Source organism: Schistocerca piceifrons, chromosome 5, assembly GCF_021461385.2.
Source record: "Schistocerca piceifrons isolate TAMUIC-IGC-003096 chromosome 5, iqSchPice1.1, whole genome shotgun sequence".
NCBI classification, from domain to species: Eukaryota; Metazoa; Arthropoda; class Insecta; order Orthoptera; family Acrididae; genus Schistocerca; species Schistocerca piceifrons.
The window spans coordinates 280,825,103-280,846,314 of NC_060142.1; the positions used below are offsets into that span (position 1 = coordinate 280,825,103).

The 21,212-nt window shown below is 40.3% G+C and overlaps 1 protein-coding gene across 1 annotated transcript in view; it reads left to right on the forward strand.

The window, feature by feature from the left end:
* The window catches only part of LOC124798715 (DNA repair protein complementing XP-A cells), a 39,629-nt gene extending 19,291 nt beyond the window's left edge, over positions 1-20,338 (forward strand). Inside the window, exons 5-6 of the mRNA XM_047262242.1 lie at positions 5,243-5,360; positions 19,515-20,338. Of these exons, the coding sequence (XP_047118198.1) occupies positions 5,243-5,360; positions 19,515-19,675 (279 nt within the window). The 3' untranslated portion in view covers positions 19,676-20,338. The remainder of the gene's footprint in view (positions 1-5,242; positions 5,361-19,514) is intronic.
* The last annotated feature ends 874 nt before the right edge of the window (positions 20,339-21,212 follow it).

A 21,212-nucleotide genomic window follows, 5' to 3' on the forward strand; every position in this document is an offset into this window, starting at 1 on the left:
CTATTCGTAAAATTTAATCTGTTACTTTTTTTGCCTGACATTTTTGTTCTCCATTCCCTCATATGAATGTTTTAGAAACATATTCTTTGAAGGTAATTTGAGGTGTGTGTGTGTGTGTGTGTGTGTGTGTGTATGTGTGTGTGTGTGTGTGTGTGTGTGTGTTTTGTTTGCTTGCCTGCTTATTTTGGTAGGCATGGAAGAATTACTGTTGCTGCTGTAACTACGAATTTTGAGTGTGTGCTGCTTCATGTTTTGCATGTAAAGTTTGTGCTTGATTCAGCCACTAGAGGCCACCTGGCCTGCTAATACGATGCCTCCCGTTGGAACAAATGAATATATAAGCTGGAGCGCAAGACTCCACTTGCCACTTGTGTATTGATAATTGTGTTATACCTTGTCTTCCATGTGGGTGTACTGTTCGAGCAATAAATGGCAGTGTTCTTGGGTTAGAACACTTTTTGGCGATGAGTAAGGTACTCGGCTCTACGTGTTCCACTTCAGTCATTAGTCCTTTGAGTCTAATTCCCATGGAGGCAGTGCTTAAATCTCTTCTCGAGCAACAGCAGGTTGGCAGTTGTTATTTCCAGTTTAACGACTACATTGGCACAACCTGCAGCCCTGCCAACAACATACCCACTGCCATTCCCTGCGTATGGCTTTGCAGCAAAAGATGGGGACACTTACGAAAAATGCCTGCAGCAACATTTCCAGGCATTTGGAGTAAAAGACGTAACCTTGTGCAAGGGCCTTTTTTTGTCATAGATTTTAGCTCATGGGTATTAGTTGTGTCAGCTCACCCGCTTACAAGAACCTTCAAGTCTTTCTTTTGATCAGATGTGCGAGTTAATTTCTACCTATCACTGTAAACTTACTCACATTATTGCTGTTTGTGAGGAATTTTGCCCCTGCCAAAAGTGGCCAAAGCAATCATGCAGGGCATGGGCAGCAGAACTACAGGGACTTAACCATCGTTGTAATTTTGTGACAAATGTTCATGAGAAATCCTATGCTGATCAGATGGTCATGATGCTGTCATACATTTTGCTCCCAGTTGGGAAATTCGTGAGTGAGCTCTACAGTGTGAAAATCCTATGCTTGTGGAAATATTGAATGTAGCTCAGTCATTTGAAGTTACACGGGCTGCAGGTACTAAGAGAGAAGCCTGTTCCGAAGTTTCAGAAATCAGTTCCTTTCATCCCTCCCAGCTTTAAACCAGTTCTCAAGGGAATGTAGACACTATTGCAGCAGTCCAGCAGACATATCAGCATCATGGTGTTCATGACAACAACAGTCCGCAGCCTTCTACACTCTGCCTTCTTCCCCATAGTGCTTCATTCAACATGAACAGATCACATGGCTCAAGCACTGGGCTACGTGTAATATGTACCCTAAGACAGGACACACTGCTTCTGTATGTAACTCCTTTCCATATCTGAGTGAGAATGAGACAAACATGGATTTGAACAGTGTGTCGGCAGTGGGATATGAACAGTGTGTCAGCAGTGACAGTGTCTCAAAATGAGTTCTACATTGATGTGCGTGTGTTTAACAAATCATTGAAAATGCAAGTGGACATGGCGGCAGCAGCAGCACCATTGGTGAATTGTCAGATTAACGTGAATTTTAGTTTCTCCCCTTATGGGTTCAGTGTTGTGGAGGCTGGTGAGTTATAACAAAACAAAATATTCCCATTGTTGGACAGTTTTTTGCACCTGTGACTTACAAGACTGTGATTCGTTCATTAACATTCCTGGTAGTGGACAATGCTTACACTAAAAATCAGCTTGGTTTGTGCACTTGTAAACCTTTGGATTTTCAATTGATGATGAAGTGCATTTGGTTTCTGATCAAGTTCCATAGCAACAATTAGCTGCTGTCTCTCTATTTTCTGCAGGACTGGGTTGTGCACCTGAATTTCAGGCTCATATTATGATGAAACAGTCTGCCTGCCTCTGTTGTTTCTGGGCCCACAGAATTAGGTAGTCTTCAGTCCCTTGATGTTACCCAACATATGCCAGTGAATGCTCAGCACCACTGGTAATAGTCAAAAAACCTACCAGTAAACTGGGCCTCTTTGGTGACTTCAAAAAATCTAATAATGCACAGTCAGTCATTGATACCTATTTTTTGCTGCACCCTGATGAGCTGTTAGCATTGGGGGCCCATTATTTTCAGAGATGGTCCTGGCAGAGGCATATTTACAGCTGCCGCTCGATGAGTAATCTAAACACCTTCTAGTTACCAATACACCATTTGGGCTTTATCAACGCCAGCGTTTGCCTTTTGATGTGGCAAGTGCACTAGCTATTTTTCAACGCTTTTTAGAGCAACTTATTGCATCAGTTCCAGGCTGTGTCAACTATTTTGATGACATAGTAGTGTCTGGTGCCTCTACAGAGAACATTTGCAGAACCTTCGTGCTCTGTTTTATGTTTCACAGTCTGTGGGACACAGTATTTCACCCATCCATCATTTATTTGGTTTTTGAAACATTGCATGCTGACATTAAACGATACGTCATGTCCATCAAGGAATTACAGGCATTTTTAGGCAAAATTATGTACTACTACAAATTCATACTGGAAGCTGCTGCTGTGGCACAACCACTCCATGAATTATTACGTAAAAAATTTCCATTCCACTCATCATGTTGGCTTGTGACCAGGTGTTGAAATTTAAACTCCAGTCGGCTCTTTGTTTGGTTAATTTTCATCTGGGCCATCACCTTGTGTTAGCAATGAATGCACCTCAATTTGGTCTTGGCACCATCCTTGCTCATAGTCAAGAGGTGGTTCTGAATGCCTTATTGCATATGCCTCTAAGTCCTTAAATTCAGTGCCACAGTATTGTTCTCAGATAGAGAATGAGGCTTTTGTGATCGTGTATGCTCTAAAAGTATTTCACATTTTTCTATACAGGTCTGAGTTCCACTTTATCACAGATCAGAAACAACTGGTGTCTCTTTTTAACCCTTTGGCATCCTTGCTGGACAAAGCTGCAAATCACTTATTGCAGTGGTCTCTTTCCCTGTCTTGGTACAATTAAGAGATAGATTTCTGACTGTGAAATGCAACTCACAAATGTAGACTGCCTTATCGTATTTGCCAATGGGTTGGGATCCTGTGTTTGATAAAAAGAAATTACTTTATTTTCATGTAGACGTGGAAGCTCGAAATGTTGTTGATGATTTTCCTATTACTAGCACTAAAATTGCAGCCACAGATATTGTTTTAAATAAAGTTGTTTGTTTAGTGCAACACAACTAGCTGGACCAACCTCTGGTCTCTGCTTCTGATCCTTTGAGAACTCATTTTGCATTAAAAAAATCATCTTTCTGCTTGGGACAAAGTGCTACTATCAGCCACAGAGAAACCACTTCTAGGGCTGTAGTCCCTTCCTCCCTTTTGCGCGAGGTTACGCATTTGTTACATGTGGACCACTAGGGTGTGTCATGTACAAAAGCATTAGCATGCTGATATGTTGTTTAGCCAGCCATTGATGGGGAAATGGTGTGAGTTGTTGCAGCTCGACGACAGTGTGCTACCTTTCAGGTCGCTCCCCGTGTTTCTTCGTCACCCTGGCCAGATTTACAGCAGCCTTGGGAACAAATTCATGTAGATTTTGCAGGGTCTTTTTCAGTTTCCACTTACTTGTTATAATTTATGCTTTTCTAAGTTTCCATATGTGATGAGTTGTCTGCCTACTTCTGCAGTGGCACCAATTTCCACTTTGTCAGAAATTTTTGCAGTGGAAAGTCTTCCATATATGTAGGATACTGGCAATGGCCCCCAGTTCATATGTCAGGAATTTGAAGATTTTTGTAAAAAAAAAAAAAAAAAAAAAACTGGTGTTCACCATATCACAGCTCTTTCTTTCCACAGTCAATCAAATGGGGAAGCCAAATGACTAGTACAAAAATATAAGACTCAGATGAAAAACTATGTTTTGGATGTGTCACTGGAAGTAGCTCTCGACAGGTTCCTCAGTTCTTACAGGTTCACGCCTGCTGGTGATAAGAGCCCGGCAGAGTTGTAGCACGGTCGTCAGCCGTGGACTCTACTACATCTGCTTGGGCTGATGCTTGGCCGTCTGCTGGCATTGGCACCACAGTGTTTCCATATTTGCACAGCTGTTTGGGTTCACAGCTTTGACCGCTGGTCAAGATGGGTGCTGGCAGTAACTCATAGTATCTGTGGTCAATGCCTATGCGTTGTCCACACAGCTGAGGGGAGGGCGTCACAAGAAGTCAACCATAAACCTCGTGTGGGTGGCTACACACCATGTGCGTCTCCACTGCCCCCTCGTTGTACTTCTGCCTGGCCACCTTCTGCATCATAGCTGATGCCCTTGCCTTCTCAGCTGCTGCTGCTGCCAACATTGTCATAATTGTCTTCTCTGCTATGGGCGTCCCCTTCAGCTGTTGGGGCCATGGTGGGACCCTGGCAATGCCAATGCCAGTGCCTCTGCTGCTGCCACCTCCATCACAGCCAACACTGACTGTCCCGCTGCCTTCACTGCAACCTCCTTCCTTGGGGTTGGACATGGACATGGAAATAAACACTGTGCCAGTGTGTCGTCCTACTATATTGCCTCTCACAGGGTGTTGGGTGTCGCACCTGTCCATGCTAGCACCACTTTCGACCCTACGCACTGATGGCAGTGTCACATGACTCAACAACCCACGTTGACCACATACGAAATGGATGTGAGCACAATGCTCACTTCTTCACCTAGGAAGAGGAGTGCTGTAACTACCAATTTTGTGTGTGCGTTACATCGTAGTTTGCGCATAAAGTTTGTGCTTCATTTGGCCACTAGAGGCCACCTGGCCTCCTAATACAACACCACTTGTGTGCAGCCTACCGGCTACATATCTTGTTAACGAATATATAGGCCGGAGCGCAAGGTTCTGCCCAGATAAAACCTTTGATGATACTTGGACAAGCCAGGTGGCACATTTTCCCCTAAACTGCTTAAGGGTGTGCTGAAATGATCACTTTGAAAAGGACTCGGTTGATTTCCTTCACCAACCTAGTCTTGTTCTCCGTCACTAATGAATTTATCTTCGACAGGCTATTAATGCATAATCTTTGTTCTTTTTGTAATTGTATGAAAGTCACATGCCAAGTTTTACAGTTGTGTGTAATCTGTGATTATGATTTTTCAGATTTAATGAATAATTTTGAGTCATTTTGTATTTCATCCTCTGACAATTTTAATTTCATGTGAAGTATTGTTACAGATTGAAAAAAGAGCCTTGGAGGTATGGGGCTCTGAGGAGAAACTCGAGGAAGAATTAGAAAAAAGGGATGAGAAAAGAAGCAAAGCAAAGATTAAAAAGTACAATAAACAAGTCAAAGGTAAACACAGTGAAATAGTTCATCGTTTGTTAGTAGGTGGTTACTATTATCAAAATCATTACTTGCAATACTGCCATTGGCAGTTCGCATATAATAATTGGGTTCTAGTTTACCTTTATAAAAATAAATTTAAAAAGAATTACAGTCTGTAAATGAATTACTATTTGTACACTTTTATATAAGAGAAAATAGTGAAATTCGAAGCTTATTAGATTGAAGTGAGTCATATTACAGCCTGTACATAAACATTAGAGTTCAACGTTGAATTGTTTACTTGCAAAATCACAGATTCCTTCTATTTCTGCATCTTTTGTATGTAAAAGGAGGGGGGCAATAGTGAAGAGGATGGCAGTTTGACAGAAATTTGATTTATGCTAGAGAAAAGGAAAGCAGCTTTTCAAATCTGTGATAGAGGAAACCAGTAACTAGTGGAGACTAACATAATGATCGACTGAAGAAAAATTGGGAGAAATTATTTTGAGTACAGGTGGAATTTGAGGTAAAAATGGTGTACATATTACAATGAAAGTTTTGTTTAATGTCCATTGGTATCAGTGATCTACTATTATTTCCTAAATCTAAACACAACGAAATGAATGCTATGCATCTTTGTTGCTTATCTTCCTTTTTCTAAGTTAGCAGGACACTGAAAACATCAAGAATGTGTACTGACAGCCTTCAAACCTAATAGCAAAAAACAAATGTAGTGTTCTTGTTGATTTAAAAAGCATCCAACTGATTTTGTGTGTGCTGATTTGTTACTGCGGGCGAGACAGGTCCTTCACTTCACACCTGAAACACAGTTATGAATGTGGTGTTGAACAGCTCTTTGAATGCTGTGTGACAATAGTAGGATCCAACTCCCTCCAGTGATTTAAAATGATAGTGTTATAGCCATCAATGATGCGAAGTTGCCACCAACAAAGTGTTATAGCCATCAATGATGCGAAGTTGCCACCAACAAAATGTACTGACCAAATAGTTACAAGACATTGAAAAAAATATTGTATTGTGGCACACACGAAACTACAGTTGTGAAAATTTACAAAGTGAGGCGAAGGGTAAATAACACCAATACAGTGTAAGAAAAGGTGGTTTCACAAAAGGAGAAAAACTCTCAACAGAGACGTACAACCAAGGTTCTTTTGACCTCCACTAACAACGAAGGAACACACAATTATGTGCAGAATACATAAACAAGGGGCAATAACACCGATGACCTAAGAAAACAATTAGTAAATAAAAGCAAAGCACTGCAATATCCCCTCGTGGTACTAAACCTTCATAAATATTTGTCATTGCAGCCACAAGTCTGTAGAAAGTGGTGTAGGCAACATGCAGTACAACTGGCCATTCCTTCCCACTTGAGACTGTAAAAGTTAAGTTATCCCTTTCACTCCTGGATCAACTTTGTGAACAAGTGCATTGTGCTTCCTTCTACCTGTTCTTGTTCTCTCACTTATGTAGTCCCTTGAAGCAGTTCTTGTAGCATGCTGAAACCATTCAGAGATGCAGTCAGTCTGCTGTTGTCTATGGCTGGAAGTGCAGGTAGTTAATCTACTTTAAATAAGTTCTGAGATGTCATTACAGTGCATTTATTAACAAACAATATAAGATAATTCACATTTAAGTGGTTTGACACAGTTGATCTTAAGATGTTACTGAAAACTGAAGGCACAGTTTGCACAGAGATCAAACTCAAATTGCCTCCTAATGCTGACCAAAATGCTTGGCATGGAACATAAATTTTTAATGCACTTTGTATAACTTAATGATTTGTACTTAGTTGGCAGAGTATTTTGTATAATTTGTTTCTGCTAGGCATGCTGAGGTAGTCCGTGCAGTTGCTATGACCACTATGCCTGGGTGGTTCAGTGGTCAGAGCATCTATTTAGTAAGCAGGAGACCCAGGTTTGAATCCAGTCAGGCACAAATTTTGAACTTTCCCCACACATTTCAATCAATATCCATGCCCACTCTCAGCCAATGTCTGCATTTCTTTTGTGTCTTAATTTTTTTCTTAATATATTTAGTTTACTGCATAGTAGAATTATGTAGCATTTCACAAGCTAATAGTGGCTTTTAATAATTAACATTTCATGTAGAAAAGTTCTTAGTTTTGAGCCTAAATGTTAGTAGATACCTCTCATTTAAGATAAACAAGTTGAATCCACACACACAGCTTACTCATCTTCACACCCCAATGGTGTAGTTTTAGTACAGTATGGCTTTGCATCTCAATGCCTGAGTTTCAATCGCGGGAACTTCCTTCTTACTTGCCGCAGTAACAATCTGTATTGATGCTTAAGAGAGTGAGTCATTTATGTTAATTGCAGCAAACCAATACAAATTAAGAGAAATCTTACAACAAATTTCGAGTAAAATATTCTTTAACTGCAGGAAGCTTAAGGTGGAAAAACAGTAATAACTGACTAATCTTTTTTACACACATTTTGTGTTGGTGTTTATTTGTAAATTTGATTACCTTTGTTTAATGGTGAATTTTGGAAGGCATTCTATGAATGCACAGTTTCATTTTCTGTCTTGTACCACAGTAGTGGACATTCATATTTTTGTTGAATTTTGCAATGTTACTTTTTACAAACTTGCACATTTCTAATATGTAGACTACGAAGATGCAAAATGAAGGATGTTTGGAAGAGATGTCTGCAGCTGTCAATTAGCTTTGCACTCTTTGTTATTCTCACAACTCTCCTCTGAGTGAGAAGAATGTCGGAGCTATGTCAGGAGTTTCCCCAGAATATGATACATCTACATCTACATGATTACTCTGCAATTCACATTTAAGTGCTTGGCAGAGGGTTCATCAAACCACAATCATACTATCTCTCTACCATTCCACTCCCGAACAGCGCGCGGGAAAAACGAACACCTAAACCTTTCTGTTCAAGCTCTGATTTCTCTTATTTTATTTTGATGATCATTCCTACCTATATAGGTTGGGCTCAACAAAATATTTTCGCATTCAGAAGAGAAAGTTGGTGACTGAAATTTTGTAAATAGATCTCGCCTCTACGAAAAACGTCTTTGCTTTAATGAGTTCCATCCCAACTCGCGTATCGTATCTGCCACACTCTCTCCCCTATTATGTGATAATACAAATGAGCTGCCCTTTTTTGCACCCTTTCTATGTTCTCCATCAATCCCACCTGGTAAGGATCCCACACCGTGCAGCAATATTCTAACAGAGGACGAACGAGTGTAGTGTAAGCTGTCTCTTTAGTGGATTTGTTGCATCTTCTAAGTGTCCTGCCAATGAAACGCAACCTTTGGCTCGCCTTCCCCACAATATTATCTATGTGGTCTTTCCAACTGAAGTTGTTCGTAATTTTAACACCCAGGTACTTAGTTGAATTGACAGCCTAGAGAATTGTACTATTTATCGAGTAATCAAATTCCAACAGATTTCTTTCGGAACTCATGTCGATCACCTCAGACTTTTCGATATTTAGCGTCAACTGCCACCTGCCACACCATACAGCAATCTTTTCTAAATCGCTTTGCAACTGATACTGGTCTTCGGATGACCTTACTAGACGGTAAATTACAGCATCATCTGTGAACAACCTAAGAGAACTGCTCAGATTGTTACCCAGGTCATTTATATAGATCAGGAACAACAGAGGTTCCAGGACGCTTCCCTGGGGAACACCTGATATCACTTCAGTTTTACTCGATGATTTGCCATCTATTACTATGAAATGCGACCTTCCTGATAGGAAATCACAAATCCAGTCGCACAGCTGAGATGATACCCCATAGGCCCGCAGCTTGATTAGAAGTCGCTTGTGAGGAACGGTGCCAAAAGCTTTCCGGAAATCTAGAAATACGGAATCAACTTGAGATCCCCTGTTGATAACAGCCATTACTTCGTGAGAATAAAGAGCTAGCTGCAATGCACAAGAATGATGTTTTCTGAAACCATGCTGATTACATATCAATAGATCATTCCCTTCAAGGTGATTCATAATGTTTGAATACAGTATATGCTCCAAAACCCTACTGCAAACCTATGTCAATGATTTAGGTCTGTAGTTCGATGGATTACTCCTACTACCCTTCTTAAACACTGGTGCGTCCTGCGCAGTTTTCCAATATGTAGGTACAGATCTATCGGTGAGTGAGCGATTGTATATGATTGCTAAGTAGGGAGCTATTTTATCAGCGTAATCTGAATGGAACCTAATCGGTATACAATCTGGCCCTGAAGACTTGCCCGTATCAAGCGATTTGAGTTGCTTCGCAACCCCTAAGGTATCTACTTCTAAGAAACTCATGCTAACAGCTGTTCGTATTTCAAATTCTGGAATATTCCATTCGTCTTCCCTGGTGAAGGAATTTCGGAAAACTGCGTTCAATAACTCTGCTTTGGTACCATCGGCACTGCACAGCGAAGGTATTGACTGCCTCTGGCCGCTTGTGCACTTTACATATGACCAGAATTTCTTCAGATTTTCTACCAAATTTCGAGACAATGTTTCATTGTGGAACCTATTAAAGGCATCTCGCATTGAAGTCCGTGCCAAATTTCGCGCGTCTGTAAATTTTAGCCAATCTTTGTGATTTCGTGTTCTTCTGAACTTCGCATGCTTTTTCCGTTGCCTCTGCAACAGCGTTCGGACCTGTTTTGTGTACCATGGGGGATCAGTTCCATCTCTTACCAATTTATGACGTATGAATCTCTCAATTGCTGTTGCTACTATATCTTCGAATTTCAGCCACATCTCGTCTACATTTGCATAGTCAGTTCGGAAGGAATGGAGATTGTCTCTTAGGAAGGCTTCCGGCGACACTTTATCCGCTTTTTTAAATAAAATTATTTTGCGTTTGTTTCTGGTGGATTTGGAAGAAATGGTATTGAGCCTAGCTACAATGACCTTGTGATCACTAATCCCTGTATCAGTCATGATGCTCTCTATTAGCTCTGGATTGTTTGTGGCTAAGAGGTCAAGTGTGTTTTAGCAACCATTTACAATTCGCATGGGTTCGTGGACTAACTGCTCGAAATAATTTTTGGAGAAAGCATTTAGGACAATCTTGGAAGATGTTTTCTGCTTACCACCAGTTTTGAACAAGTATTTTTGCCAACATATCGAGGGAAGGTTTAAGTCCCCACCAACTATAACCATATGAGTGGGGTATTTATTTGTTACGAGACTCAAAATTCTCTGAACTGTTTAGCAACTATATCATCGGAGTCTGGGGGTCGGTAGAAGGAGCCAATTATTAACTTAGTTTGGCTGTTAAGTATAACCTCCACCCGTACCAATTCACATGGAGTATCTACTTCGACTTCACTACAAGATAAACCAATACTGACAGACACAAACACTCCACCATCAATTCTGCCTAATCTATCTTTCCTTAACACCGTCTGAGACTTCGTAAAAATTTCTGCAGAACTTATTTCAGGCTTTAGCCAGCTTTCTGTACTTATAACGATTTCAGCTTCTGTGCTTTCTATTAGTGCTTGAAGCTCAGGAACTTTCTCAGCACAATTACAACAATTTACAACTACTATTCCGACTGTTCCTTGATCCAAGCACATCCTGTATTTGCCATGCACCCTTTGAGTTTGCAGCCCACCCCGTACTTTCCTCAGGCCTTCTAACCTAAAAAAACCGCCCAGTCCATGCCACACAGCCTCCGCTACCTGTGTAGCTGCCATCTGAGTGTAGTGAACTCCTGACCTATTCAGCGGAACCCGAAACTCCACCACCCTATGGCGCAAGTCAAGGAATCTGCAGCCAACACAGTCGCAAAACCGTCTGAGCCTCTGATTCAGACCCTCCACCCGGCTCTGCACCAAAGGTCCACAGTCGGTTCTGTCAACGATGCTGCAGATGGTGAGCTCTGCCTTCATCTCGTAAGCAGGACCGGCAGCCTTCACCAAATCAGATAGCCGCTGGAATCCAGAGAGAATTTCCTCAGATCCAAAGCGACACACGTCATTAGTGCCGACATGTGCCACCACCTGCAGCTGGCTGCACCCTGTGCTCTTCATGACATCTGGAAGGACCCTTTCCACATCAGGAATGATTCCACCCAGAATGCACACGGAGTGCACACTGGATTTCTTCCTCTCCTTAGCTGCCATATCCCTAAGGGGCCCCATTACGCGCCTAACATTGGAGCTCCCAACTACCAATAAGCCCACCCTCTGCGATTGCCCGGACCTTGAAGGCTGAGAATCATTCTCTGAAACAGGGCAGGCAGCTGCATCTGGCTCAGCCAGAGACAGTAACTGAAACCTGTTTGTCAGACACACCGGGGAGGCTTTCTGATCAGCCTCCGGGGACGTCTTTCGCTGCCTGCCACATCTTGGAACGACCTCCCAGTCAACCACAGGTGAGGGCTCAGCCCCACTGCGGGCAGCAACCGGGGCAACCACAGCGGCAGACCGATCTGGGGACAGACGGGATGAGGTTGACATCCCCGTGATACCCAAGTCCGTCTCCCCACAGTGGAGGCCATTGGCAACAGCCTCAAGCTGCATGACCGAAGTCAGCGCCGCCCGCAGCTGTGAGCGAAGGGATGCCAACTCAGCCCTCATCCGAACACAGCAATCGCAGTCCCTGTCCATTCTAATCGATGTTGAACAACAGTTACTGAAACACGAGTCCGTGCCTAGATAACGCAAGGGAAACACGCAAAGAATGTATGAACTAACCTGTACAAATGCCTAACGACTGCGCTACAATCTGCCTGAATTTACAATTACAGTAACTAAAACTCGAAATTACGCTTCCTATACAAAACTCACGTGCAATTTAAGTAAGAATCTACGAAGTAAACACAGAAAAAAAGCTATATACGTATCTTTCTGCTCTGTCGATGTGCACCAACTGGGAGCTCAGGCCACACTGGTCTCTGAGAGCCTACTAGACAGACAAGTGCTATACGGTGCTATATTACACAATGAAATTTTGTTGATGCGTACTTTGACTTGCTCCAAATCCCTGAAAGTTATCCTCCTTCATGGGACTGATGGAGTGCAAGAAAACAATGAATCAAAATAGTAAGTAGTAACTAGTCACCCTGTAGTCAAAATTAAAAAATCAGTTTCATCTCCGAGAAAGGTTAAGCCTGACACTTTCTGGTGTGCGACATAGTCATCTTCTTGACAATCTCACAAAGGGTAGAATATAATTGGTGAAGACTGTGCAGGTTTTCTGGGTTTTATATGAGTTGGGTTGGCATAAATTTGGTACAATAGGGAAGATGTTTGTGGGATGTTGTCTCCTGATCAAAGGACAGTGAATTGCAGCACTGTTATCTCTTGTTTTTACTTTGATAAATTTTCATATTTTATGTTGCTGAAGTCCTCTTTGGAAGCTCTTTCCGTTGACACAGTAAAAAGTAGAGTGGAACTTCTACTTTATGTTCTCTGATTTTTATGGTTTTCATGATTCTACACCATAAATTCATAGCCCCTGTGAAAACTCATAAAATCAATGCAAAAAAGTCCCTGATTTTGTGTTTCTTCCTAGTAAGGTTTACTTTATTTTACATTCTTATGTGGTATCTTGCTTGACTTCATCCAGGTTTCTTGCTATTGATATCTGATGTGAATGTAAGAGTTATAAGTGGCACAAAAGACAGACAGTTCGCACCATAGGTAGTGGCAAAGCTAAGGGAATATTTTAGGTTATTGAGGAAAGTGGAGACGTGAGTGAGGCAAAGCTGACATAATCCACAATCGGTGTTGCCAGTATAACTTGCAACATTTAGCTTCACCAGTGATGGTGCATCAAGTGTCTTTCACATTACTTTTTGTGGGAACTGACGTAATTGTGATGTGGTGGTGCTGTGAAGGCGACTAGGGTCAAGGCTACCGAGTTTTCCACCGCTATAGTGCCAAGTTGATGTTTATGGATGTGTTAGTGACAGGAGAATCTCAGTTGTAGCAAGAGCTCTTTAGGGGAATATGTTTCTGGTTGTACAACATATGATATATTTGTGACAAGGAAGAATATGAATGGTATTGCTCATCATTTCACTTGCAGCAATTTAAGCTGACAGCTTAGCTTCCTGCCTAACAACACACTCAGAAATCACCACAAATTCGGAAATAAACAGCGAAGTATTTGTGACAACGAACAATATGAATTTTATTGGTGCTTGTTTTACTTGCAGCAATGTAAGCTGTTCTCTTAGGTTCCTGCCTAACCAAACACTCGGAAACCACCACACATTTGAAAATAAACAGGCAGGTATTTATTTCATCCTTTGTTCTCTAATCAGACAGAAATGTTAAATAACATCAAATGTTGCACAACTTATTGTATAACAATCAAAACAAATTCCAGGCCGGACGGTGTGGCCTAGCTGTTCTAGGTGCTTCAGTCTGGAACCACGCGACCACTTTGGTCGCAGGTTCGAATCCTGTCTCGGCCATGGATGTGTGTGATGTCCTTAGGTTGGATAGGTTTAAGTAGTTCTAAGTTCTAGGGAACTGATGACCTCAGATGTTAAGTCCTATAGTGCTCAGAGCCATTTGAACAAATTCCAGAACATGATAACAACACTAAGTTAAAAAGTGTGTAGTAAGTTGCAAATCAATAACCTCTAACTAAGCTAACTGTGACATTATCCATTATGTTACAGCTTACTAATCTGAATTTTGTATTGTGCATTAGTTATCGTAAAATCTCTGGAAGCCTTCCATTATTGATGCCTTATTAATTGACGTTTAATGATAAGTGTGACATATTTGTGGTATACTTTCCATGCACCATTGGTTTGAAACAGCATACTGCTAACAAATGTCACACTGTGAAGGAAATAAATAATTGAAATGCAAACAGTGGTCATCCCCAAGCACTTGCAAAATTTGATATTTGAAAGCCGAGTAGTGACGTTCACGACTGCAAAAAGTAGTGTGAAGACTACACGACCCAATTAAACTGCCACTGACTACGGAAGGAAAATCCACACCGCCACATGTTGGATTCTGATGCCTTTCACCGTATGTCACTGTTTTCAGTGTAATTCATCATATTCATCAATTTTTACTTTACACTTGTTTAGACATATAATTTGTGGTAGTAGCATGCCAGAAAATAGCTCAGTTACCTTGTACCCAGATACCAATTTCAATTTTTTGATGAGTTTTTACTTGGTGCTACCCATCTATGATTAATTTAAGCACTGATGAAATTTATTACCACAAATTATTGTATAAACATTACATTGTACATTTAATTTTCTTCACTTAGGCAGATTTTATATAATGTACTGGTGAGGACTGCAATTTTTAATCACGTATGCCAATTACATATGTTTTTGCTCATTTTTTGGGAGGTTTAACATTCTCCTCGATTCTGTATTTTCCTCAATTTTGCATTTTTTATGCTTGGACTGCACAGAAACATAAAATAGGGGTTTCACTGTAGTTCAGTACTAATAATAATAATAATAATAATAATAATAATAATAATAATAATGGTGCAATGATATAATTTACAAACATTAAAAATTAGTCATGTACATCGGAAAATTTGCAACATTGTTCTCTTTAGTCCAATGAAAACTGCACCTTGATATATTCTGGATATATACTGTGTGGCATGTCCCAGCTGATTCACCCTGTAGAATGTTGTAACCAGCGCACAGAATATAATCTGTAATTACTACAATAAAGATAACAGTACTCCACTTAACAATGTGTGATATGTTCACAATCTAGGGATTTTTTTCCATCATTTTCAGTTAAAATATCACTACAGAAGGTTATAAGTATAGTTGTTGTAGTAATATCTGAAAGTATATATAAAATTTCCATTTAGGACGTTACACTATTGATGTATTAAATATTTTCCATTGGAAAATCCAGGATGGAATAATGGCAAAGTTATGAAAAGGTTAGATTGCTACTCACCGTATAGTGGAGATGTTGAGTCGCAGATAGGCACAACAAAAAGACTGTCAAACAACTACATTCATGACCATTGTCTCTGGCTGCCAAGGGCCAGGCAGAGAACAGCTGCTCATGATGGAAGAAGCAGTCTTAAGTGGTGTGGGTCAGGAGGAGACGGGGGCGGTGAGTTGGAGGGATAGCAGGGTATGGGTGTGGTATGGTAAACTGTTGCTTGTGGGAGTCTGCACAGGGACGAGGTGGAGAGAGGCTAGGGCAGCTGAGTGCAGTCGAGAGATTTGATGCCGGACGGGGAGGGGGGCAGAAAAAGGAGAGAAGCAAAAATACTGTGGGTGCACTTTTGGAACAGAAGGCTGTATAGACTGCAGTGGTATAGAGGGGGCAGGGAAGGGGACAGTTGGGTGACGGACAATGACTAGCGAAGGTTGAGGCCAGGAGGGTTACGAGAACATAGGATATGTTGCAGAGAGAGTTTCCACCTGATAAATTCAGAATTGCTTTTCTGAATTGCGCAGGTGGCAACTCTCCCTGCAATATATCCTACGTTCCTGTAACCCTCCTGGCCTCAACCTTCATTTTTCCACTGCAGTCTCCACAGCCCTCCATTCCAACAACGCACCCACAGTATTTTTACTTCTCTCCTTTTCTTCCCCAGCTCCTACCGTCCCACACCCCTACCCTGCTGTCCCTCCCACTCACCACCCCAGCCTCCTCCTGACCCTCACCACCCAGAATGCTTCTCCAATCATGCGCAGCTGCTCTCACCCTGGCCTCGGCAGCCAGAAACTGTGTGTGTCTGTGTGTGTGTGTGTGTGTGTGTGTGTGTGTGTGTGTGTGTGTGGTTTTTTAATTCGGAAGAAGGCTTTGTGGCCAATATCTTACTTACTTGACAGTCTTTTCATGTGCCTATCTGTGACTCAACATCACCTCTTTATGATAAGTAGCAATCTAAACTTTCATAATATTGTCAAACAGTTTTCTTTATTTCCTTGTGCACATGTGAGCTCAACACAAAAGGTTCCACTTATTAGTGCAAAAGAATTCTTCTGTAGAGTAAAATAGGGCTACTTTCTAGAGATATTTTTGAGCAATAAGATATTACACTAAGGTGACAAAAGTGATGGGACAGATATATGCACATTACAGATGGCAGTAGTATCACATACACAAGATGTAAAAGGCAGTGTAGTGGCAGAGCTGTCATTTGTATGCAGGTGATTCATGTGAAAAGGTTTCTGACATGATTATGGCTGCATGACGAGAATTAACAGACTTTGAAAGCAGAATACTATTTGGAGTTAGACACATGGGACATACCATTTCTGAAATCATTCAGGAATGCAATATTCAGAGATCCACAGTATCAAGAGTATGCAAAGAATACAAAATTTCAGTCATCACCTCTCACCACAGACAATGCACAGTGGCCGATGGCCTTCACTTAATGACTGAGAGCAGTGGCGTTCATGTAGAGGTATCAGTCCTAACAGGCAAGCAACACTGCATGAAATAACTACAGAAACCTGTGTGGTATGTACAATGAATGTATCCATTAGTGCAATCAAATTTGGAGTTAATGGACTATGGCAGCAGACGACAGCTGTGGAATGCCACTAACAGCATGACATCACGTTCTGTGCCTCTCTTGGGCTCGTGACCACACTAGATTACTGGAAAACCAGGTTGCACACTAGATGACTGGAAAACCACAGTGTGGTCAGACGAGTTCAGATTTCAGTCTGTAAGAGCTGATGGTAGGGTTAGAGCATGGCATAGACCCCACCAAGCCATGGACCCAAGTTGTCAACTGTGAAAGCTGGTGGTGGTTCCATAATGGTGTGGGCTGTGTTTACATGGAATGGATGGATCTTCTGGTCTTACTGAACTAATCATTGACTGGAAATGGTTATGTTCAGCTACTTGGTGACCATTTCCAACCATTCATATTCCCAAACGATGATGGAATTTTTATGGACTAAAATACACCTTGGCACTGGGCCACAGTTGTTCACAATTAGTTTGAAGAACATTCTGGATAATTCGAGAGAATGATTTGGCCACTCAGATCACCCAACACATCAAACATTTATGGGGCATAATTGAGAGGTCAGTTTATGTAAAAAAATCCTGCACTGGCAAAACTTTCACAGACAGCTATGGAGGCAGTATGGCTCAATGTTTCAGCAGGGGACTTCCAACAACTTTTTGAGTCCATGTCACAATCAGCTGTTTCCTCCACAACAGGAAAATAGTGGAACACTTAGTTCAGAGTGGGGTAGAATCAAATACAGCTCCCTATCTGGTGTAGTAATTGGCCTCCACCCAAATCTGAATACCCTACCAAACAATTAGAAAGAAAAAAAAAGTTCACTAATGAAACAAAATCCGTATTGTAACATACCAGACACTTTCATGACAATAACTGACTAGTTGTAAGACTTAGTGAAACTAAACAGCTTAACTCTTCATTGTTATAAAAACCAAATGTTGCACAACTAAAAAAAAACATGCTGAAGATACACAAGTCCCAGAGACATCACGTTGGTCAATTACTGAATGAAACTTTGTGTTTCTGTGATGGCCAGAGGAACAAGTAATTAATGGACTCAATAAAGTAATAATTTGTTAAAAAAACTAACAGACCTGTCCTTTCATCTTTACATTAAAAAAATTATAGTTATTCTTGCTCCTTGCTCTCTTGAAAGATGATTAACTGAGAAAATATAAAAAAAGGCAATAAAATATTTAAATGATGACTTGAACAATAAGAATATTATGAGTAGTTGCTAACCAAAACTTGTGCAGAAGCCTCCGAAAGAAGATCAAGAATTTCTTCTACCCCATATTAGCTGATGTGATTTATAGCTAATAATAAAAATTACTTTAAAATAAACTGTGATATTTGTACCCACAATAAAAGTTATAAAAATAATTTTCATGTGGTCTATGCATTCCTGTTTAGTGTACAAAGTAGTGGTCTCAATTTTGCAGTAAAAATTTTTAGCATGTTGAACAGACACACAAGACAGGAAACTGGAATTTTCAGGAATTACAAACTAAATTAAAAGCGTGTCTTACAAGCTGTGTTGATGTACTATTGTGTTTTGTCTTTTTCTTCTTCTGTAGCACAAAGTGGTCCTTAATCTCACCCCCACTCTGCCTCGACACACATCCGTTTTTCTTTTCCTCCATCATAGTAAGATCAGCCTAAACACTGTCTGTCTATCTTACTCTTGGATGCCCCTTCTTTTGGGTGGAATATCATCTATTTTTCTTTGATGTCAGCTTTCCATCTTACTAAGGTCAGCCAAAACTTCTTTCATTATTCTCTTGGGAATCCTGTCATCAGCACCAAGTGCTTTAATCAAGATATCCTTTGAATAATGTAGCTATAAAAATATTCCTTATATAAGGTCATGTAATTGATGAATACATAATATTTCTAAATACCTGCCTCCCTCAGACCGATAGATCTTTTGCATAATATTTTATTAATGTGTCCTCTGATAGTTTCTGCTCTCATGTGTTATAGTCTACACATCTAACAGATATGTGGCAACTGCTAACATAAGGGGAAAGTGCAATTTTAACTTTGATTTTCTCATCATCATCATTATTATTATTATTATTATTATTGTAATTTGAGCATTTGATTTCTGCATTTGCTAATCTACCTACAATGGGCATGTTCTACATAAATTTGTCATCCATATTGGGCTGTGATTTTGGTACTTTGACTGTTCATGATATGAAAGACAAAGTAAAACAACTATATCAGGGCTTACATCTGTATTTTTGGTTGGACCAGTGGAGAACAGGGTTGCTGTCTGCTACTTGGTAGTTGTCTACTTACACACACACACACACACACACACACACACACACACATTGTGCATTGTGGGACTGCCATATTAGGTGTGCCAGCAGTGAATCCGGCTTTATCTTTTATATGACTTTTCAGTTAAGTAAGAATCCTGAGAAGGAATTGCCATTATTTATTGTGTTACTGTTTTCAATTATTACCATAATGCTGAAAAAAATGATGAATTTTAATCTTAGAAAATGCTAGGAGGTAATTTGATTTTTGAACAAATGGAATTGTGAAATTTTTAAACCAGCCAACTTGCTTTTCTAATTACTTTGAAGATTACAACAGTTGTTTGTCAACAAAATGTCATTTCACATACTAATTTAACATATTATCTTAGTCACAGATGTTTTCTTGCCCATAAAAAAAGTCTTTTATTGCGTTTCAGCCCTGCGCATGGCTGTCCGCAGTAGCCTGTATGATCGGACTAAGTCAGCTACTCATACCCATGAGTTTGGTCCTGAAAAACCACTTCCTGATCAGGGAGAAGACACATACACTCGGAAATGTACTACTTGTGGTTATGAGGAAATATTTGAGAAAATGTGATCTTAATTCTGTCTGCTTACAGATGGGTGCACAAAGAGATTTTAAAATATGTTTTACCTGCACCAAATATAGGAGTATGCAGATATTTCATAATGAAATTTGTATTCTATGAAAGCCATTTATGATATATTGTCGAAAATACTGTGTATTAGAAAGAGGTGTCATCTGTCATTTTACATCATAGTAAGTATCATTCGATGAATTTGTACCAATCAATAAGTAACAACAATCCGTGTGTGTGTGTGTGTGTGTGTGTGAGAGAGAGAGAGAGAGAGAGAGAGAGAGAGAGAGAGAGAGAGAGAGAGAGAGAGAGAGATGGGGGGCGAGGGGGGGGGGGGCAGGCGGCAATCTGATTTCTGCATTTCCTTTTGTACCTGGGGCACAGTATTTTTAGAAATAAATTGTAGTTGTAAATATAGGCGTATGAAATAAGCAGCTATGCTGGATTGAAATCCACCTTCTCGCATATATCAACATAAAAGAAAACTTTGTGTTGTTGATACGATAAAATATTTATGTGTTATGAAAGTCATTGTATATCAATTTTTTATATCTGATACAAGAATACTTGAAATCAAGTTTTACAATGTGTTTTAAAGAACTCCCAGGAAATATAGTATCTGTATTTTTACTTGCAAATATAAATGTTTGTTTAAAAAATGAGAGATTGGAACTGCTTATTTCAGTTCCTAATGTACTTGTGTTCCCTTCTGTCTGACAGTTCACATTCCGCTAGTTCCAGTCTTCTTTATCCAATACACAGTACTATGTCTCCACTAACTGAAAATAAATGGGATCTTCAGCCTTAATTTTCCAATGGAGGCAGATGGTTTGGTTGATGGAGTAACGTAATTGTGACATTGCATTGAGTGCTGTACAACACAATGTAGTGTATTGATATGCTCCCTATGATTCTTGCAATCAACTTTTATACAGTACTTACTTTTATAAATTGTATCTTCTGTGAGGGGCACTCCAAACATATGTGCGTTAAAAGTATAAAGTCTGATGTATACACCACTGCATCCTTTCAAAACATGCTAAGATTTGGCAAAAGTCTGATCAGGACTGTTGGGTGAATGAGATGATGTTTTTCATTAGTATCAAAAGGATAATTCAATAGAGTTTTTATAAAATTACAGGCAGAATTTCTTGCTAGTACTTACCTTCAGGAGGAAATTTGGAGTGCTGCCGATACAGATATAGTACATGAAATTGTCCTAGTTTTTGGAATTACTGCTTCCTTCCTTTGGGAGGAGAAGGGGCTAAGTTGAGGAACATTGAAAAGGAAGAGCAGGTCACTCATACCTCAGTCAGGATAAGAGGGGTCCAACTGCCATGATGACAAGGGGAGACAAAGATGAAGAGGTAAGATCAGATATATCCAAGGCCTCCTCCTTTCTCTGATACTTCTGCATTGGGGTCCTCTCATGCCGAGGATGAGTGATATGTTCTTGCTTTTTGACCTTCCCATTCCTATCCCTCTTTCTTAACAATTCCAAAAGCTTGGGATACTTTTATATTTGCTGACTGGCGG